Source organism: Homalodisca vitripennis, chromosome 6, assembly GCF_021130785.1.
Source record: "Homalodisca vitripennis isolate AUS2020 chromosome 6, UT_GWSS_2.1, whole genome shotgun sequence".
Classification (NCBI taxonomy): Eukaryota; Metazoa; Arthropoda; class Insecta; order Hemiptera; family Cicadellidae; genus Homalodisca; species Homalodisca vitripennis.
In genome coordinates, this window is record NC_060212.1 from 62,391,105 (window position 1) to 62,415,147 (window position 24,043).

The window sequence follows — 24,043 nt, forward strand, 5'->3', positions numbered from 1 at the left end:
CGAAGAACACTATTTTTATGGACCATTGTAAAGAACAGAGAACAACTTTTAGTATTGAGGTCAGAGAGTAAGTATGCTAGACACGCAAAGGAAGGCACCAGGCAGGCCCTGCCAACATATCATGAAGAACACTATTTTATGACCTTGTAAAGAACAGAGAAACTGTTTTTTAGTATTGAGTCAGAGAGTAAGTATGCTAGACACCTCGCAAGGAAGACACCAGTCACTGCTACATTATTATCACGAGAAACAACTATTTATTTTATGACCTTGTAAAGAACAGAGAACTGTTTTTAGTATTGAGTCAGAGAGTAAGTATGCTAGACACGCAAGGAAGACTCCAGTCACTGCTACATATTATCACGAAGAACGACATTATTTTATGACCTTGTAAAGAAACAGAGAACTACTTTTAGTATTGAGTCAGAGAGTAAAGTATGCTAGATACGCAAGGAAGGCACCAGGCCCCTGCCACATATATCATGAAGAACCACTATTTTATGACCTTGTAAAGAACAGCAGAGAACCTGTTTTTAGTATTGAGTCAGGAGAGTAAGTATTGCTAAGACACGCAAGGAAGGACACCAGTCACTGCTACATTTTTATCACGAAAGAACACTATTTTATGACCTTGTAAAAATCAGGAGAACTGCTTTTAGTATTGAGTCAGTGGTAAGGTAAGTATGCTAGACACGCAAGGAAGATACCAGTCACTGCTACATATTATCGAACGAAGAACATTATTTTATGACCTTGTAAAGAACAGAGAACTGCTTTTTAGTATTGAGTTCAGAGAGTCAAGTATGCTAGACACGGCTCAAGGCAGACCTCCTAGTCCACTGCAAACATATTATCACGAAGAACACTATTTTAAGACCTTGTAATAGAACAGAGAAACTTACTTTTAGTATTGAGTCAAAGAGTTAGTCAAGCTAGACCACGCAAGGCAGAGTCACTGGTACATATCACTAAGAACACTATTAGTTTATGACATTGTAAATAACAGGAAACTACTTTTAGTATTTGATTTCAGAGAGTAAGGCAAGCTAGACACGCAAGGGAGGCCAACCAGGCACTGCTACATAATACGAAGAGCACTATTTTTATGACCCTTGAAAAGAACAGAGAACTGCATTTAGTATTAGAGTCAGAGAGTAAGTATGCTAGACACGCAAGGAAGAGGCAATCCAGACCCTGCCTACATATCATGAAGAACACTATTTTATGGACCTTGTAAAGAACAGAGAACTGTTTTTAGTAGTTGAGTCAGAAGAGTAAGTATGACTAGACACCCGCAATGAAGACTCCAGTCACTGCTACAAATTATCACGAAGAACACTATTTTATGACCTTGTAAAGAACAGAGAACTGCTTTTAGTATTGAGTCAGAGAGTAAGTATGCTAGACACGCAAGGAAGACACCAGTCACTGCTACATATTATCACGAAGAACACTATTTTATGACCTTGTAAAGAACAGAGAACTGCTTTTAGTATTGAGTCAGAGAGTAAGTATGCTAGACACGCAAGGAAGACACCAGTCACTGCTACATATTATCACGAGAGAACACTATTGTTTATGACCTTGTAAAGAACAGAGAAACTACTTTTAGTATTGAGTCAGAGAGTAAGTATGCTAGACACGCAAGGAAGGCACCAGGCCCTGCCACATATCATGAAGAACACTATTTTATGACCTTGTAAAGAACAGAGAACTGCTTTTAGTATTGAGTCAGAGAGTAAGTATGCTAGACACGCAAGGAAGACACCAGTCACTGCTACATATTATCACGATGAACACTATTTTATGACCTTGTAAAGAACAGAGAACTGCTTTTAGTATTGAGTCAGAGAGTAAGTATGCTAGACACGCAAGGAAGGCACCAGTCACTGCTACATATTATCACGAAGAACACTATTTTATGACCTAGTAAAGAACAGAGAACTGCTTTTAGTATTGAGTCAGAGAGTAAGTATGCTAGACACGCAAGGAAGGCACCAGTCACTGCTACATATTATCACGAAGAACACTATTTTATGACCTTGTAAAGAACAGAGAACTGCTTTTAGTATTGAGTCAGAGAGTAAGTATGCTAGACACGCAAGGAAGGCACCAGGCCCTGCCACATATCATGAAGAACACTATTTTATGACCTTGTAAAGAACAGAGAACTGCTTTTAGTATTGAGTCAGAGAGTAAGTATGCTAGACACGCAAGGAAGACACCAGTCACTGCTACATATTATCACGAAGAACACTATTTTATGACCTTGTAAAGAACAGAGAACTGCTTTTAGTATTGAGTCAAAGAGTTAGCAAGGTAGACACGCAAGGTAGCAGTCACTGGTACATATCACTAAGAGCACTATTGTTTATGACATTGTAAATAACAGGAAACTACTTTTAGTATTGAGTCAGAGAGTAAGCAAGCTAGACACGCAAGGGAGGCACCAGTCACTGCTACATATAACGAAGAGCACTATTTTTATGACCTTTTAAAGAACAGAAAACTGCTTGTAGTATTGAGTGATCCACAAGTTTAGACTTACATTTTTGGAAGTATCGTGAATTTTATAAACTGCTCATAAGTAATAAATAAAATGATTAAAATTATGTGTCACCACATTATCGCAAGTTTATGTAGCGGAATACAAATAAGACACAAGCATACTAAAAACTGTAAAACACTTAAGCCAGACTGTGCAAAATTAGGATTCTCAGAATTCATTCGCATTGTTTGCCTTTAGTTTAAACAGTTTTGCATTTCTGAGGTTAAAAATACTATAAACAGTTTTTTATTTTTGAATTTTGTTTAATAATTCAGCATATTTTACTATCCTAAAAGTCGAAAACATTCAAAGTACAAAAATAACATTATTATTACTCTTTCTTTAATACTAAAACTCATATTAATAAACGTGAATGCACTTATTCGTATTGTATTTTTTTATTCTATTTACTTCTGTTTGATTACCATTTGGTTTAAATATTTGCCCCTAAAATTTCCGTAGGAATAAATGGATTAAATATTGGAATTTCAAATCATATATTTTATTATTTTATATCATGGGGCTTCCCATGATATAATTAGGAGATTTTCCTAATGATATAATCTAGTGTTTTCTCGGGCAACTTGCAAAATAGCTAAAGTTAGGTCAGTTAAAAACGGGGGCTAAACATGAGGTTTGCTGTTATCGCCACATCGTACTAGTGCCAGCTGTTTCAAAATTACTAGAAAAAGTGGCCAACTGACTTGCTAACTTGCTCAACTTCCACCATGCATTTGGACGTGGTCCAACGCAAACATGCTGGTCAGCTGGACGCTTCTGGAAGTACAAGGTAGGTGGATACAAGTTTATTATAGAAGCCAATGCAATGCAAGTTGCTGTTTAATATTTATTTCCAAATAGTCTACAATTGTTGTGCAATGATTCACAAACTTAATTTTTGTTTCTAAATATCTCAATACTTTGAATTTTTACTACAGATATTTGCCTATGTGACAGTGTTCATTATCTTTGACAGAGGTGATGGACCCGTACACCGATGTTAATCTGTGCTGACAAGCTGGTCAGTCTAAGCCGGCTCGTACATTGTCACTCACGTAATGGAAACCTCTCTCCATTCGCCCCCGGATTATTACAGAACCCACTACGCACCATTGTGATCTTATGTAGGCCTATATTTATTCTACAATTACGTGAAATTGTAAGGTGTAACTTTTAAGAACAATTTCTATCAAAAATGAGTGTTTACGAATTAATAAAGAAACCAAAGACCTTCCAACAATTTGTTGTTTTGATGGCTACATAATATTATACGTGTATGAACGTGTACATTTTCCATTTATAAACACTTTTCTATTTTGGATACGCATTTGTAAAGTAAAATTGTTTCAACTTTTGTGTTTTACACCAGACTACCTCTTCACTTGGATTAGACATCACTATTTTATCATAGTATAGTTCACTAAACTGAAAGTCGAGTCGAAGTACTCTTTACATCGGAATAAAGACCAAAAGCCTCCCGTGGGTGCCTAGTCCGGGCCGGTCATAGCGCATGATATTGGATTCTTGTTCCAATGACGTAGGTCGGGGAAATCAGCGCGTTTAACAGTCTTTTCGGCACGCAAAGGGCGTACACGACACTGGGAATACGTTGCATGTTTTCTCGCAGAATGCTAGCCGCTTCTTCACGCAAGTAGGGCTTTACCCACACGGTAAAAAGTGAAGAAACATACTACACCTATATACGAGGAGTATACACCTATATCGTAATAGGGAGTTTCCACTCCTAAAGCTGCTCAGTTACACCCATGACACTGTGTAATATGGTGTAACATTTCCATTAAAAATGTAAGTTTATTACTGGGGGTGTAAGATTTCTCTGATGTTTCAAACAGAACTGTCAATCAACGCCTCTCATACTATTAACATTCCTACAGGTGTGACCTTACTCTTAATTTGAAAAACCGCCCGTTACCCGAAACGCACGACTTGCAGGAGTTGACACCGTTCTTATGCTCCTCGGATGGTACCGTTCCTACGCTCCCCGGATGGTACCGTTCCTACGTTCCCCAGATTGTACCGTTCTCTGAGCTGGAAACACCCTTCGTAGAGACAATAGGAATTTGCGAACCGATCAGTGATACAAATATCTACGTTTCGAATCTCGATCTCTTCCCTACGTGGATAACAAATGTAACACATAACTAGAGTCTAGGTTACGATAAACAAATAGTACCAAAGCGCTGTGAACCGCAAACAACAGTCAAACACGGTACTCGAATAAATACTCTTACCAGATAGTGGTTGGTTATTGCCAGAGACGTATTGTAACCTGTATACTTCAGTTAATTAGTGTTAGTTTTATTAAGTGTACGTTATAGAGACGTGTCAAAACATGGCATTAAAACAATACAGCAGGGTGTATAGAGCTCCCAAAGAAGTAAAAAAACAAAACAATTTCCATGCTTAAAATTGTTTTAAAATGTTTCATCCAAAATTACCAAAATACACTTTGTTCCAAAATAAATCATAAAGTTTGCCACCCTATCGGAAAATGGCGAGTCAAATTTAAATTCTAATTTTACTCCTGTTTTACATTTCCAACAAAAAGTAGGTAAAGTTCCCCATTTGAAATTTCCTGTACATGTTGCGTTCCAAAGGCGACAAGCCTGAACAGTAAAGGACCAATTAAAAATGATTGATCGAAGAATTGGAATTAATAACGTGGCTCCCCTTTTGTAGGTCGTTCACTAATATCAGAGATAAAGCTGGAATGATCGGACAAGTACACCAGACATTCGGGTTAAATGTAGAATATAATGAATACGGAATTTACCTAGCCTAGTTGAAGTTCCATGACGGACAACCGTTGAAAATATTATATAACGTGCTCATGACGTCAGAGATCAGAAATAAATGTAATATAGTAGTTCTGAACACGCTGGAGCCTGTCCGATTGCTCGATAGTCATGTCACTTATCACGACGTCACAGTAGTCGAAGTGATAGTGTAAGTGGCTTAATGAGCATCACTTAACATGGAATGGCAGGTACAAGGCAAACCGCTTCAGACCGTGGGTGCAAGATATGCCTCTTCTGCATGTTATCGTAACTTGGTCAGTCCATTTGTAAATTGTGTTGTACAGTGGTTTGTTGTTTCATCCATTAGAATAACATTTAGAAAGTATAAGATTTTAAACTGGACAAAAATGGCTCTGGTAGAACGTATATTTGACCTTATAGAATACTACTTTACATCTTGGGTAGTGGTCGTTAATCCTGTAAGGGACATATGAGTTACTCTTAATTGGGTATACGGTTCACTTTTGGCTGGTTTATACCTTCCAGTTGAACCCACACTGGGTACAGCAAAACCCGATGTGTCACTTAAATCTGGACAACCTTATGGGTGTCTAGGAGCGGCAAATCACTAACCGTAAATGTCGAGATGTTGGGGTACACTTTCGATCTATCTAACCAAGGTGGATGACTGTTGGAGATGGTGGGGCTCCGTAAGTTTCGAAGGCAGTTGCCAGTCTAAACATAAGGGCAACACCTTGTACGCTTTGACTGGAGAGGCTGGTACAAAGCTGAGTGGACACCCTTCCTTCCAAGGATACATGACTGAGGTTAATGCCCAAAGTCCTTCCCCGTGGATCTCGACAGGAGGAATATGGACCTTCATCATGGCCCTCCAACCTTGCCCATCCAGAATATCCTGTCACTCCGGAAGCAGCGCAAAGATCCTTTTAGGACTAAGTGCGATCTCTAAGCTTTACGTCTTACGAGAACCAAAAAAGGGTTATTTCCAGGGACAGAAATCCAAGAAAAATCGTGTACAATTCGCTACAAAGTATTAATTCATACACTTTTCTAGTAGCTAACTCAATATACCATGCTTTTTAGCAAATTTCCTTCTTTGGTTTTACATTGTTACCACTACTACTTTAGAACACTGGAACCAGACCCAGGTTTACCAACACTCGAGGCTGAAAAGAATTCGCGGCGCAGCGATTCTCGCTAATCTCTTTAAATAATGGTCATGCAATGGTTTCCAGCACTGTAATTTTAACACCGATCCGCTGTATTATCATCATACAAAGGCAGAACTGGTGAAATTCTCATACCACGCGTAAAGAGCTCAAATTACCAGAATAATTAAAACAAATACGCCCCGTGTTGACATATCACATTACACTAGCCGTGATCTACGCCATGAGATAAATTAGCCGAACCGCCCACATGGTTGTGCCGTGTCCTCCACCGCTACTGTAACGTACAATTATATTACACCCTGGAGACCTCCTACAGTGCACAAACAACCGAGACCTGACGTGGGTTCGTTACTACATTAGATTATAACAATTATTATAACAGCGTTTTACCCAATTACAAGATCATTTTCAGCAAAATAAAAACCTATTAATAACGACAATATTATACATGATCAATATGGATTTCAAAAAAGTATCCAATCAACTCTCATGCTTTGCTGGACTAAGTTCTAAGCACTACGTATCCCCCCCCCCTGAATACAATGCAGTACTTAAAGCTCTGACGGGCCTCTTGTTCCACAGAAAGAATTGTTCAAACTTACACTTGCCCTTCTGAATACGAAAAATATATACACATTTTCATTATATTTTATAGGTAAAAATATATTTCGTAAATCCTAAAAAAGTGGAGTGAGTAGTCACTGACCGGGTTAGACTTATCTTCAGGAATATTTTGCTTTAGTGTACACGATTTTAGTTTACAGTACTCAATGCCTGAGCGTTAGCGAAGCCTATAACTAGTAGAGCTGGAATAATGACATTTATGTTTGTCTGTCCGTAGCCTATGATTTTCCCAAAAAGAACTGACCTATAGATTTCAAATTTAGCATATTAGCGACACTGAATTCGATGACGGTGCATGTCACTGCAAGGAATTCGGCTGAGCAAAGCAAATATGTATTAAGCTATTTTAATATGTGACATATTAACACATGCAGATTATTCAAGCAGTAAATAAATAAATTAATAAAATATATGTATACACACACACACACAATAGAGTAAGAGTCAATGTTAAACATTTGACAAGATCTATCTTCAGAACACTCTTGCGTTGTAGTACCCTTCCTACTTCACCAGAACTTTTATTATTTAAACACTGCTATGGAAACTAACTCGATTTAAAAATGTGAATATTCATCGGCCTACATATCTCAATAAAGATTACCCGCAGGCTTTAAATTTTTGCATGAAACTTCATTTTAACATAGTCAAGAATACGTTCTTTGATGATCTGTGTCTAAAGATGGAATTCGGCGAGCGTCACTGAATCACTTAGTAGGCTAACACAATTTCCTTTTTTCCTGCCCGGCGGGGGGCTGAATGTAAAAATTTGTTTTTTTTTTAAGATGTATGTCTATCTGTATGACCACAGGATATATCGAGAATGAAACTAGCTATAGACTAAACATTTGAGCATGCAACATTAGCGAAGCCTGTTACACCTGTTTTTTTTTTTTTTTTTTTTTTTTTTTTTTTTTTTTTGAAGTAACTAACGAAAAGAATAAACATTTTCATAAAAGTTCAGCATTAAGCTAAGTTTTGTAACTGACACTGCTGCTGATCCTTTTAAGCTATTAAAAGAAACTGAAGATAAACATTCCTATATATTTGCCCCCACCACTGTATTTGCTTACTTACATTTTGAAAAGAGTACAATTTTGTCCCCAAAATTGCTATCAAAACGCAGAATCAGCAATGACCGTTGATGTGAGGCCATCCCTCTTCTTCTTTTGTGGCTTATCGCTTTTCACTAATTTCCATCAAGCTTCACTTTACTTCGTACCTTGCAGTATTCAGGATGAGCGAGACCTCACAGTTAGTGCTGGTTCATGAAAGCTTCAATGAGGAGCCTGGTTTCCTCCACGGACCACTTCACCTTATTAACAAACTAAATGCACTCAACCAATCACCGAACAGCCTGGTCACTATTGTTTGTAGTTTTAAGAGGGCACGCTAGTCGGCCGCTTGCCGCGCAACTGAGGCTCCGCTCTCAACATGGTGAACAAGTTTACCGCTGCATTACAAATAGGAGCTCATCTCAAATCGATGTGTTCCACAATAATAGAAACTTACATTTTAGTGCCTAGATGCTAATGAATTTTACAAAAATAAGATTATTTGTTAATCCTAATGGTTTATAATCAATATAGTTTGCTTATAGGAATCTTCATACGCTTCAAAACGGGGAGCTCACATGCAGATTCAACTCAATGCTTCAAATAAATGCTACGGGTAAAAAAGGATTTTAAAAAATTAGAAAAAAGGTTTATTTTATATAATACTAGCGGGCCCGGCGCGCTTTGCTGCGCATTTCAATAATTTTTTGCAAAAGTTGCCCGCGGCTTCGCACGCAATTTCCCGTTGAAAACAGTACACTATATTCACTTATTCTTTTTCTATCACATTCTAAACATTGCTGAGATAATTGATAGTCGTTCCATCGTGAGCCTCTTGGGCGTATTATGAAGGTATGTACCATATTCCTGCCTCTATCTAGCTGTTACCCACGGCTTCGCACGCAAATCTTAAGAACCGAAGTCCTTATATTACTTAGTAATTTTTTTTTTTTTACTATAATAAATTTTTAGATTAAATTAGTTATATCTCCGATGCCACGATTGAGCTTGCTTTGTTGTCTCGATCGAGAGAATATGTACACACGGAGTTTTGAGAACCATACTTCTGTCAAAAAAAAACAACTAAGGTTGATTTTATAACATTCTTTATATTTGTAGCCAACGTAAGATAGTAATTATGATATCTGCATTACTCTTCTGATCAAGCATGAGCATGGTTTATATTAAATAAAATATTGCAGTTAAAGGTGAATTTTTACGTCAAATTTGAATTGTATTATCTGGATAGTAAAAGTCTATGTTTAACAGTGATTGCAAAAACAGTTTAAACAAAAATTTGTCGTTTCTCTTAAGCTTACTCTATGCTTTAAAACTATAAGTGTAATATATGTTTACAAAGAACAGCTGATTAAAAATTTGAAAAGACGTTAACATATGTTTGCTGCAATGCATTTCTTATGGGTATTTCTGTAACCAGTGGGGCGGAAATCCTGAATCGGGAAAGGGATGGGCATAGCTTATAAACCTTCTCCGTGGAAAAATACATATACGTACAAATTTTCATCATGATCGGTCCAATAGTTCACGATTCCATAAAGGACAAACACACAAACATTCATTTTTATTATATAGATAGAAGTGTTTTTTAACCAAACAACGAAACTTTCCGTGGATCTTTTGTTAAAAAACAAAACGGTTCGATAATTTTGTAAAAAAGAATGTGTTTATTCTCTTTGGAGTGATGCAAATTAAAACAAAAAAAAATAAACATATGAGCAATAGCCCTCTTTCCAGTGAGTGACATACCTCAGCACACGAGTATGTGGAGTACCAACACGCGTGCTTGCGGTACACACGCTGATCACACAATGGTACTTGACTGTCTTAACCAGTTGAAACCGTCTTTGACGTACGTATTTGAGTGCACAACATCAATATGCGTATAGACCAACACATTTTTAAACACTGAATTTTAGTATCAGGATTTCTTGGTTGGCAAAGATTTATTTGTTGCACCTACGCGAGCTGTACTTAAAACCTACAACTTCTCCGCAAAATAAGTAATTGATGTGATGGTCTTGTGGTTTTCCAAATAATTACAACTTCCTCCTCCACGATGGAATCATTCACGAACGGTTCATTGTAAAATATTGGGATGATTGTGGCTTTTCAAAAGAATAACTGAATTCAAATACCTTTTGGTTCTACTGTATATCCATCAACCCTAATGTGACGAAGCCAAACTTCCAGCTGAAACTGCTCATCTTCATACAGGTTCGAGCACGAACAGAACTGACCACGGCTGGCATTCGTACTGTGGAATTACCGAACAATAACATCGCGAAGAGGAACAAATAACAGAATCGGATTCGCGTATGTTCCGATTGGACCCTTTCTTCCCGTTCGACGACAGTTTCCGGCCCATTACTCCCGTAATGGTTTTGCGAAATCTTCCAATACGCTGCACTAATAACACCACTTTCCCACGGAACATCTGCGTGCATTTCCCGCCCGCACGGCCCGGTCCCTTTAGAGTTGGGCGGAAGTGTTTAAACGCTGTAGAATAATGAATGACGGCGACGTCAATTTCCTCGACGAAGTGGACTTTTTTTCCGGCTCGAAAGCGGGCGAACGGCGGGCGCGCGGCGTGGAGGTTCCCACAGAGTAATTTAGCCTTGTAATTGTTTTAGCTAAAAACGGCAATGCCGCGTCGCCCCTCACTAATGACGTCCTTTATCGTAGGCTAACTCTGTTCCCTTTGGGGCATTGCTACACTGTGAACACAGTACGGCACGGATGCCGGGAACTATGGCTTCTTTTGTCTAGTACACATAAAAAGTTATACACGCGTAGGTTAAATAAGATCAGCTAACGTTATTTGTGTTCACACGCCAATTAAAAAAAAAACTTGCAATTCATTTTATAAGTGTCTACTATTTTATTATAATGAAAATACAATCCACATTATGGTTTGAATAAATGCATAGTCAGTGCTTTTGGGCCTCGAATTTAGGAGAGACTGTGCAAGACAGCGTTTTTCCGCAGCCAATCTTACATTAACACGTGCTTCTCTGTATCTCCTAACTGGTGGCAACGTATGCTGACAGTGAATGTTTAGCCTGGATCGGTGAGCTGATAAAGTTTTTTTTACCAGCCCACCCTCTTACAGAATATACAAATAGTAAATCTAGAAGTACCCCTAAGGGGATTGGAATCCTTCGTGCGATTGCTTCCCCTTCAAATGCATGCTTACCTAATCCTTCCTCATGTCCCTGTATTACCTCCAGACCGTGATAGACCTCTTACTACTTAAGATCACCATGAGCGCATAGGGTACCCGAAGAGATTCGTGGCGAGAAAGTTTTGAAGCGGATATGGAAAGGGAGGAACAGAGGTTGTGTTTTACGACAAAGAAGGAGGATATTACTACAAAAAATGTTCTATTTCTGGATCATCTCTGGATGTACTCTTGAGGCGATCGAAAAGGTTTGATGTAATTTTCGCTACTGAGACAGCAACAAAGAAGCTGGTTGCGGCGGATATTGTCTGTGTATATATCTTCTGTTATGGTCAAAAGCCTTTGGAAGTCCACCCTTGACGCAACCGACCTCCAAATATTCCACACACGTCATCTCCATCAACAGAACTCGAATATATTGTTATTTTAAAAGATGCTATCGGTTGTCTATTGCCGGTATTAGAGGTTAACTATGATTGGGCAAAAGTCTTGTATTAGCTAGACGGGGATTTTATCCCGCTATTTTGATGGAGGCAGGCGTGAAAGACCAGACAAAGTACATTTTATCAGTTCGGTCGAAGGTGCACTTTTCTTTTGCTAGGATTTTGAGGTGAAGGGAATGAGAGGGACAAAACGTACCTGGCCAGATATGAGCAGAGTTGGGTAAGAGGAACACGATGATGTTGTCAGGGGTAGAAAAATTCCGCCAATAAACGGCCAGCCATTACTTCCTGCCCCAGCACTTTTAACCTTTACTCGGAAGCGTAGGGTGTACTTGGCCTTGGATACAGATTTGCCTCCAGGGAACTTCTTGCGTTACTCCTACACATGGGAATATGGTTCCAACGTCGCTTTTATTCAACCAAGTTTTTACCTTTGGAGTATAACGATTGTCATTTCTAAAACATCCGTCATCTTGAAACAACCAACTTACGGCCTACTAATATCCAGTGCAGTGCTCGGTCTCTAGTCCTTCCCGGCAAAATTAACATTCATGCATTTATAACACCGCTGAGTGTATTTAAACTCGCACTGCAATATCTTTTTGTTTTGTTTAAAGGCAAAGGCGTGAAGACACCCACCTGAGATGAGACAAAAATAATTCAGATCTTTTTATTCAAATTCGTGACATTTTGATGATATTTTAGAACTTACTGTGATTGATTACCCGAACTGTTTACAATAATCGCTATGCCATCAATTCTACTTGTTCACCCACACAGTGATCCAATCAGATCATAGGTCCCAAAAGAACAGTCCGGAAATATTCCGCATAAATCAACACGCCAATAAACCCACTCATGAAGCGACAACAGGGTGTAACTGACGAATGTAACGATAGCTTTACAACTCTGTAATTAATTCACTCCCATCACCGTAACCACCTGGAATGCCTGTGAAAGTTTACTTTCCCTCTTAGTACATTGTTCACAGCTATTCTCGTCACAATCGTAATATATTCTCGGAGGGTTGACAATAACAAGTATCTCACTACTTGTCTATGAACAACGGGAAGTTTTAAACTCCTCCACATTTAAATGTTAATTTTATACTGATCTTACTCATTCATAGACGCTTTTAATGCGGGGGGCGGGGGTCGATGACAGCCAAAACTGAGTTAGTTAAAAATTAAAATATTCCATATATAAAAAAGGATTTTTTTAAAGTCATATAAAATCAAACTCTAAAACATATACAGTTTGGACTTTATATGTTTAATGTAACAGCTTCATGACATATAGTGTTTAAACACAATTAAAGTCACAAAAGATAAACAGAACGTTTCGAGGATTGGAATCTGTCCTCTTCGTCAGGTGGGGGAGGTATTAATGCATACAAAAAAGTAACAAGAAAAAAAGAAGTCATGTGCAGTGACAACGCCTAGACTGGACACCAAGCAGCTTTTTGCAGGTATGTTTGAACCCTCTTCTTTCTCTTCTTTTCTTCTTTCTGTTATTTATTTTTAAACGTATTCATAACTTCCCCGCCTGACGAAGAGGATAGATTCCAATCCTCGAAACGTTGTGTTATATCTTTTGTAACCATAATGATGGCAAATGTCCGAAATCCTGTTATCCTTTCAAACCTTCCATCGTCAATGGCAAACTTTAAACAAAGAACAATTAAAGGGTTCCGATAATGACAAAAATTGAAGGAAAACAAATTAGGTTTTTATACTGAAGGAACAAAGAAAGACTTACCGCACTATCTCATACTAAACTTAACCACGGACATCTAACCAACTTAGAAGTATTTCTCCACTAAGTAAAATTGGTTCAAGGAACTTCATGTAATTTACAATTATTTTTATACCACCATATCATATTAATCACAAATACGATGCATGACAAGGCTAAAAAAGATAATTGAATTTTCCAAAGAGCTCCCATCTAATTGAGAGTATCTCCACTAAAGGTTAAACAACACAAAATGGTTGGTTACAAAATTAATTATTTTAAATAAGAAAATAACAAATGTTTAAAAAAATACGGCTAAATGTTGTTAAATTTTTAAAATATAACAATAATTGTGACTCAGCTAGGAAAATATTGTTTATTTCAGGAACGAATCTGGTTTGATTTCCAGTTTAAATCATGTTGAACCGGAAGGAAAAATAACCACAATGTCAAGAAACGTACAGAATCTCGTATTTATTAATCTATGTATGTAAACAACACTGTTACCTGTTGCAGGTTATGTATTAAATACTGAACATTTAAAGACTAGGTCTACACACTTGCGTTATACTTGGTTTCGTCAACTAACCCAAAAGAAGGCTGACGAAAAGAAGGCATTTCTTTGGTAGTTTCCTCCAACGTGACAAGTTATTTATAAAGGATGTTGCTCTAAAATCGACCGTTAGGTTTATCGTGGTCGCGATAGCGGTTACAAATAGTGTGATGGACTCTCCCAGTTTCCTTATATCCAATTCTTTCCAAGGCACTGACATACAGATGTCATAACAACTAGAATAAATTATTGCTGTTCCTGAATTCAACGCAACTTTTATTCAGTTTACTACCATCAACATACTCTTAAAATTATTCCAATGTTTGAAGTTCTTTAGAAGCATTGTCCTTATCATTACTAAAGTATTTCCCATTAAATAATTGATGTCCATAGACAGGCTATTGAACACCTTATAGACTAACCCAAGTAGAGACTTTAAAAACAACAAACCCAAAAATTCAAACTACAAGACCCAACAAGTCTTTCCATAACAGACCACAATATAGTCTAGGGCTCTTTTTCGGGAGACTTTTTAGATTACAGTGTTATTTATTTTAGATAATAAGTAATTCTGCATTTCAATACAACAGTGAGATTTTTAGAAGGAAATTTACTCATACAGTTTAGTTCATAAAGTTGAGCAATTTCACTTTTTATGGCAACAATACAAGCATGGTAAATTTACTTTTTCCAAAAAATCGTATATATTTAAAGATTTTGAAGGGCCATGGCCCCTCCTCTGGATTCGTCACTTATCAATCACAGTAACAGACCACCACAATAACAACAAAATACCCTACCAAGATATTGTCCTAACAATAGCTACCAACCACAAACTTCTTTAAAACAAAAAAGTACCCTTAAAACAAATTTCCCTAACAGGAAACTCCCTACAATATAGGAAAAACTAAGTATAAACCATATTTAGGAGTGTTTTGTTATTAATTTAAATTTTTAATGAGGGATTAATAGGATTAATATTTTTATCATTATTCTCATTCACAATTTATAACACAATTATAAATTCTTGAGTTACAGTTAGTTCATTTCATTACTATACTATAGCTAGTAGTTTTTATATAATTCTTTAATTCTATTTCGTAGAATTTGTTTCTTCTTGCCATTAATCAAATGTTCTCAAGTAATGTAATATTTTATATGCAAACCCCGATTTCGTTTTTAATTAATTATTACTACTACAATGCTACCCCCATTGTTCTCTATATTGGTACAAATATTCGTACACAGATTTGTATATGTATAATTAATAGTTTTTTTTACAGATTTACGATAATAATTTCTTACAAAAACAAATACCAATAACACAATTAATTACAATTTTAAATATTTGCCATTTAAAAATTTGTAGAAAATACTTAATCTACAAAATTTATAGAGTGAATATAATTACGGTAATTGTTTCTTAAAAATTTACGTTGTTTCAGAAAAAATAAAATATTTTTATTAATTTGCTAAATTTTATTTTATTAAATTATTTACTACGAGAATCCTGGAGTGAATGAAAAAAAAAGAAAACAAAAATATTTATGAAATTTTACTCTGAAGCATTAAAACATAGGTTTTACTACTTCCAATGCACCCAGTAACAATGCTTAAGATTGTAATTACATTAAATATATGTTTATTATTTTTTAATAGTAAAATAATGGTACTTTTATATTTATAACTGCATATAAAAATCTAATACAAAACTATTTGATATTGTGAATTTAAAATACTAAATTAGAAAAGTACTAAACCTTTTTCCAAAACGTATTTAATGTTTAAAATATATCAACAATGTGGCTGTAGAAATAAATATCTTCAGTGTAAAAAAAAATACATACATGGTCCAAATGTGGGCCATTACTTCTTTACAGCATATCTGAGCAGTTTCATACCTAAAATATACAGTATAACTGGGTTCATCTATTCAAGGGCACTAGTCTAACAAATATAGCCTAAAATCTTGAAAATTTAAAGAAATTACCAGTAACAAATACCCTCTTGGTATCACAGTCCACACTGACTACATACTTATAGTTAGTTAATTATGGACTAACTTAACATGTTTAAACTTGCTCCATCTACTCTATGTTCAGCAAATTGTAAAGTTTTACAGAAATCCCTAATGTTACAGATAAATTTTATATTTATATTAATTTTTTTATATTGAAAAATATTCAATTGTTATGCTCACATCTCATTAACAAAGAATTTAAGCATTCCTTATTTCGTTATATATTTTAGTAAAGCAAAAGGAACGTAGAATAGAAAACTGAGGACTACTACTCTTAAGCTGACAAAAAATCATACAATCTAATTAATGTAAGACCATTAATAGTAATATTGAATCTGAGGTAGTGAAGGTTCAAATTTTGTATGTCACAAAGGCACTTTTTATCAAAACTTCTGACCTTGTAGTATTGTACTGCCGCCCTCATTCTGTCTGATTATAATACCACAGGCCAGTGGTCCTTGAAGAAGAGGAGGATAATGTCAAAAAAGGGGGGAAAAGACTGGTCTCTCTTTTTTTATCAAAACAATACACATATTAAATTTATATGAATGGCAATAGACTAATTTAATTTCAATAATTTAATTGAATCACAAAAAGTACTTGTTTTGCCAGGCCTCGAACCCGGATCTCTCACTAGACGGGTGATATATATATATATATATATATATATATATATATATATATATGCAATCTAGTTTACCAGGTCAGGAGCTCTAAAATAAATTTATAAAAATATTAAAGATCTTAAAAACTGGTTTAAGCAAACTGGCTTTTTTTAGGCTTATTTATTTTTTATTTTTTTTTGTTTAGGCTTTTTTAGGCTTCAGGGTTGGCTTATTTAACTAGTACGCACTGAGACCATACAACTTAACTGTAAACAATTTTTCTCTCTCTACAGCCCCTAATTTGACCTTAGTGAACTCAATACAATTATTTTCAACTTGAAAAAATGCCCCAAAATGATGGTTCAGTTGAAGAATGGAGGTGAAAAATTTCTGTCATATTTAAGCGATCAGTTCTGGAAAAGTTATATTTCAAAATGAGAGGCATAATCAACATAATATATGGACAGAACATCATCCTCAACTAATCTTGCCCATTTCTAGACTAGTATTATGATTGACCTCTTTCTGACATACTGCAGCAGGTTTTGTTACTGTACCAGTACATAAAAGAGGCTGATACTAAAATATGTGGTTTTTTAAATTAAGAATTTGTAGTTTTGGTAATACATGTCATAACTTAGTTTTCACATAAAAAATCTTTATCTAGAATTTATTTTATAAAAATGTTTCAGAGTAAGCTTTAAAAATAGTTTAAAGAACATAAAAGTCATAAGCTGGCAGGTTTGGAAGAGCATTTTTAGATTAGAAAATAAAACCGCTATCACAGTTAGATCGTGTTTACAAACGTGCTATGAAAATAGAAAAATTGATTACTTACAGGTACACTTTAGTGTACAATTTGCATTTGCAATTGGCCTTCCATTATTTCTATAGCTTGATTAATATGCAACTGCTTGATATATATTTCTATCTTTAACACAATTATTTACAAGGATTTAGTGTTTAGTTTGTTGTTGATACATGAATTAGAGGGTGGAAAACAATATGCATATGGAGTTTTTAAATTGAAGTTTATAATTTGAAACAAATATTTTCAACCAATATTTTAACAATAAACTGAATTATTTGCATCAACTGTAAGTAAATACAATTTCAAACAAACTGTAACCTTAAATTTATATTCATCAAAATAAAATGATAATTAACTTTCACGCCACAAAAAAGTCTTAGTTGTGTCATACGAACCAACCTTCTTGCAGATAAACTCTGTGAATACTCAAATAGAAGGGAAATGAGAAAACGTGATTTCTATTGAATGTTTTATTGTTTTAAAATTTAAGTTATGATTTCAAAATTTGTGATGAGTTTGTTGTAGCAGACTAAATTAACTCCTCAAGTGACAAGTTCAGATATTACTGACACTTAACAACACTTGGCTGCAGTATTGTAAGCGGCCACCACCACAATATCGAATCAAGATTCAAGTTATTAATTAGAAATACCTAAACTGTGGAATACACAAACAAAATTAATTATTACAATCTCTTTTTAATGTATTGAATAACAATATAGTTCAAAATTCATTCAAAGTAAAATTATTTGTATTGTATTTTTAGTAATAGCCGCAAATACAATTTTATAGTGTTATTTGTGTCACAGGCTGTCAGACAACTTTATCCTTCAAAACAGTAAAAAGTAACTAAATGTTACACTGTTTTGTTTATTACATTTAGTAAATGCACATAGCCTAGATAGTTTTTAACTCAATTTTTTACCTTTTTTATATAAAATAGTTGATATATAGTTTAATTTGAAATATTTATAATGTAATTAGGTTCGACATTTTGGTATCAGTTGTTCCAAATCATTAATAGGATATAATCATGAATATCAATGATTCGAAGGTGGTAGTGCCCACTTATTATACTGCATACCTTCACTTTATCTGCAAATGCATTATAATCTATTTAAACAATCTAAGGTATATGAATATTTGCAACAATATGTTATTAGTCGTATTTTAACTACTGTTTTATACGGTTTTCAATTTTAGATGTGCTAGTCTATATAAAAACATCAATTATTGGATGTTTATTAACATTTTGTCAAAACCTCCAATGATGACAACTAAGCAATTCACTGATAATAACCATTTTTGATTCAAGAAGGAATCGTTCGTAAACAAAAGTGAAATTTTGTTAAATCTGTCAATTAAAAATAGAAATATTTGTTAAGTTACAGTAATATCAGAAACAGAATCAGTGTACCTAAGACATTCATTATGCAGAAATTGGATGTATATGATCTACGTAAAACTGATCTTTGTTTTTAATTAATTTACTGACAAAGACAGTACAACTTATATGTTTGTTTTCATATTTGTCAAATAGTAACAGAAGAACTCTAGCTTACAGCAGTGTACATTTGGGTTCCACAACTGTAACACCTGCTGATTTATAGACCCCACTTCTCAGCCTTTTTCCTGTGTCCTGTTACTCGTCTTAGTGAAGCGTCTGAGATCGGTGGCTGTCACAGATTGAACACCTGACACTCAAAGTGCACTCAATTTTACATGTGATAAAACAGTGAGAACACCTCTTTATTTGGAGTACACACGATTTTGTTGAATTTTCTTGGATCCCTTTAAACAGATATGGACTTCATATTCCAGGAGTCCGTCTGTGACAGCATCAGAGTTGAACTCAACATTCATATTGAATCAACTCTTTTCACCATACACTCTACATTACACTTAGAAATAGTTTGAGTTGTTTTTATCATAAAAGGGTTTACTGAGCGTTGTGATTTTTTAAATGACTGAGCTATAATAATGTTTAGTTATTTATTGTTAAAAATTTCTGTGTAACTGAGTAAACTTATTTTTAGGCCTAGCTTTCATTAAGCCACAAGATCGAGTTTTATTATTATATTTTTTATTAAATTAATAACAATCATAACTTTTCAAAACTTAAATTTTTCATACTTTAGACCTATAAACAATTTGTGCACATTATTTATTTCTTAAAAATTCTACGAAAAATAAAGACACAACTAAGGTTTAATAAATTTTATTTTCCAGCAATATAGGCCTATTTGTCACACTTTCCTTCTTCTAAATTGGATTTTAAATATGAAATATGTATTCTAGATAACAAAAATAACTAACATTCGATTAAATTCATGACAAACAGCCTCTTTTTTAAATAATGCTTGGATTCTGTCAAAATCTGCTGCCACACAGCATTTTTTAACACTTAATTTAACTCTTAGACAGCCTAAAATTCACTTTATCCACGTTTCCTAAAATGATCTAAAACCACTTCTAACGATTTACTTGAGTAATGTAGACCCCTACTGCAGCAATACGTTTCAGTTCTACGATTTTTTGGTGCTCACAAAATATATAAAGCAAGCATATTTGAAATTTAGTTTAGGTCTATATCCCAAACATTTTATAAATCTAAGGAACTCTAATGCAGTATATAGGCTCAGACTGGTAGGCAATTCTGAAAATTATTGGGTCATCACCTTCAATTTCCTTAATAGCCTATTAAAGTTTGACAACTAAATATCCTCAAAAAGATGAAAATTAAGTGTCGGAAAGCCACTTAATTTTTCATTGACATTGTTGAGCAATAGGAATATTCCTTGTCCACGTGCCATACCCTATGTCTCAACCAAGCTGAAGATAGGTTGGAGCATTCACATAACTAGAACTTGATATTTAGAGACTTACAGAGGATTCCTTGGATACTTGGATAGAGTACAATACGCAGACCCGGTTTTCTATATCGATATTGAGAAACGATATTATAACTACTGATATAACCAATTGATACTGATTTTTGGAAAATACTAACGGTATTTATTTACAATACCGTGACCATGGAAAATGGACTTTTTTTCATGGGTTGGGCATTTATAGCCTAGAATTATTATCACAGGTGCATATAAACTGGGGGAAAGAATATTATTGTATTATATTGTTGCCTTTCGGGCATATTGCGTTATTGCAGGGGCCTCACGTGATCTGGGATTCGACTTTTGCAAGCTCGAGTTAATTTTTTTTCTAAAAGATCAAGCAGTGCGCAGCGGGCAGGCATCGTTGACAGGATTAACGTACTAGTCACTATCGTCTTTACGAATTGCTTCCACGTAAGATAACGAACATCCAACACAAAGGTGTGCCATTACCACTACTGAACTAGGAGGTTAAGAATAGACACGGAGGAACAAAATAGTTCAAAATGGCGTCCCTTTTTTATTTGAGAGAGCCGCGGAGAAATACCAAACTGTCAAATATGGATAGTGTTGCCAGAGGTACTGTCAAAAACAGAGTTTTCAGAGAATTTCAAAAAATCGTAACTCCTTTGATTTTCGTTGCCGACGAATTTTTTTTCACTATTGTTTTCAGGAAAAATTGTAGTTTTCAGGAAAAAAAAATGAACATACCTTTCCATGGTCACGATATTGTAAATTGATACCATACTAACTTCTATAACTTTAAACACTTTTTCTTATAATAAACGTATTGTCATATAATAGAAAATCTAAAGCTCGTAGAGGACCATGAAACGAAGTTTAAAAAGTGGCATATCAGCCAACCTGCTTGCAGATCATCTCTTAACTATATTTGTACAGAACATAAGTATGGTTTTCTAGAGAGGATGCTTTCAACAACTTCTTGAAACAGTTAATCATTGCTACTCAGGAGAAATCATATAAACAGTTTAACATTTTTGTATTTTCTGTTATAAATGTTTGTTATCATTTCGTAATTATCTATACGTTTTTACTATTTTCAGTTCTAATTGTTTGTTTGATCGTTATAGCTCCTTTATTATTTATGAGATTGTCACTGTGAATTATTATGAATATGATATGTTGATAATCGTATTCGATATATGACTATTAAGTACTTATCAGTGATTCCCCCGATTCCTTTCTTTTTCTGTCACCATGCAGCATTGCACAGCATATATCAACAAAGTCGGTGCTGATGGCCAGCAGAATTTTATTATCAGTACTATCTCGTGATTAGATAACATTGAATGATTTGGTCCATGACCTGATAATTATCAAGATTGATTCTCAGATTGGCTTTGTAGTACTAAATAGGAAAACACTGACGATGAGAAATTGACCCGTCTTCAAAGGATTAATTAAAACATAGGCCTAGAGCATAGAATATTAAAATGTGAAAAATTACCTGTTTCCAAAGTTAGTTCTCCAAAATTCAGCTGCATCACTCTTAGTTATTCTGAACTGGTCTCCCGCAAAAGTTCCATTAGGAAATATAGCTTTGAGTTCACTTAACATATGACTAAAAACTAAACTAAGTTTTGTGAGGTTTCTTCGATAGTGTGAGTTTTCATCAAACATTTTTTCCTTCCCCTCTTTGAACAGTTTATTGGCTTGTTTACACTTTCTCATCAAGTTAACGATGAAAACATTAAAATGTTCATTATTATGCAAAACTATCATTTTGTCTTCATATTTAGAATAAATAAGTCGCAAACGTTGATAAGTGTCTGGAAGAATATCCAGGATGAAGGGAGGGGAATTTTTCAAATTCATTTTTTGATGCTGGCATAGTTTGACTACCTTGTCCATCAATTTCCATGTTTTATCCAATGTTTTCTTGTCAGTGGCCAATTTAGGAGGAGCCATAGCATCTGTAAAGGCTCCGTGTAATTTAGAAAAAATTGAAGAAATATTTTTATGTTGTACAGTACGGTTTCTGTTGTTAGCCGCCATAGCGTATTCCACACTTCACAAACATTTAAAAAGACAAACAATCACATCCTTATGGACAGATCGATGTAATATCGACTTCCTTTTTAACGCTCATAATAATAAACATCCACTTCATCAACACTTCACCACTCACAACACTTTTTAATAACAAAACCTTAACGACTCTAAACACAACGGCACTTCTAACCCAACTTAGCAAAACAAGAATTTCATTTCAGCACGGACGACTGCGAAATAGTATCAGGGGAGCCAACCTGACTGGAGAAAATAATATGATAAAATCTTTGATAAAACTGGTCGCAGTCTTTGGTTACTATATACAAATACATAAAGTAGGAAAGAGTGTTATTTATTTATATAGTATTTAAAACAAATAGTAACCTAATAAAACTAACTGAAAAAACTAATACGTAATAACAATACTAATAGCTACATGATTTGAAGAAAACCAAATAAAGACAATTATTTGTATTCTATAGTTTTAAGTCAAAATATGTTGAGTGAACATGCTTAAGTAAGTAATTAGAAGGTAAAAGCAAAACCAGAGTCCTGGTGTCAATTTTAAAATAGGAACCACACACCGTGCGTTTTATACCAGTTAAAGAATAAAATCTTCTAAGTCAGCAAAGAGCTCCGCTATTGGCTTTATGGAATTCCTCCTTCTCTCCTAAAAAATATCGACCTCGACAAGAACTCAAAATATGTTCCATTATTTGAACTATACCACAATCACAAGCCTCGTCTTTACCCTATCACCTCTTAACTTTCCAAATTTACATCGACACAACCAATATGGTAATAGGTTTAGCAAAGATCAACCTTTACGAGATACATTTATTCCGTCTAGTGATAAATTATGATTCAAAGCACGTGTATTTTTCATCACTCAAATATATGCCACTCGGATGTCCATCTGGTATTGGACAAAACGTTTGCAGCTAAGATTTGTGCTGATTTTAGACATAGTTTTCAGATCTAAGACTACTATCCTACAGTGTATAGTTAGTAAGATGATAGATGAATGTGCTGCAGATATAATTTTCCTATTTACTTAATACACTTCCTTGCGTCTTATTTTAGAGGGAGCTACATTACATAGTACATCAAGCCAATGCTGTATGGTTGGCTCTAGAGAACGAGATAGAAGTCTGCGTAATAAGTAACATGAACTGGAATATTTTTGTGAAGGGGACTAAATTTGTCTTAAGTTTATTTTCAGAGCACTTGCTCAGCTCTGAATTTTTTAATTGGTGGTTTATCTTGCATAAAGTTAGAGAATATAGTAAGAATTTTTCTTGAAAAGGACATGGATGTTGTGACTATTGATGTACAATAAAACATACATACACGTACATAATTTTCTACAGTAATTTACTTTTTTATAATTAAATTAAGTATTAAAAGTTCAAAACAAAAGCATGAGGGACTTTATCATAGGCATGTTCACAACGTCTAATCCCCCGCTAAGTGCGAAATACGCGGCGTCATCCCTTATCTCGTTTGGAAGGGAAAACTCCTATTCAGGTTTACAGTGGAGTAAAACCTGCATATGGTAGATAAAACTATGCTATGAATCGTATGAGTGTGATCAA

At 34.9% G+C, this 24,043-nt stretch overlaps 1 protein-coding gene across 3 annotated transcripts in view; it reads right to left on the reverse strand.

Moving 5' to 3' along the window:
- Nucleotides 1–22,668, reverse strand: part of LOC124364378 (E3 ubiquitin-protein ligase CBL-B-B-like) — a 250,840-nt gene extending 228,172 nt beyond the window's left edge. For all 3 annotated transcript variants that reach the window (XM_046819785.1, XM_046819786.1, XM_046819787.1), the window contains exon 1: nt 21,904–22,668. In XM_046819785.1, the coding sequence (XP_046675741.1) occupies nt 21,904–22,451 (548 nt within the window). In that variant the 5' untranslated portion in view covers nt 22,452–22,668. The remainder of the gene's footprint in view (nt 1–21,903) is intronic.
- Nucleotides 22,669–24,043: the final 1,375 nt, after the last annotated feature.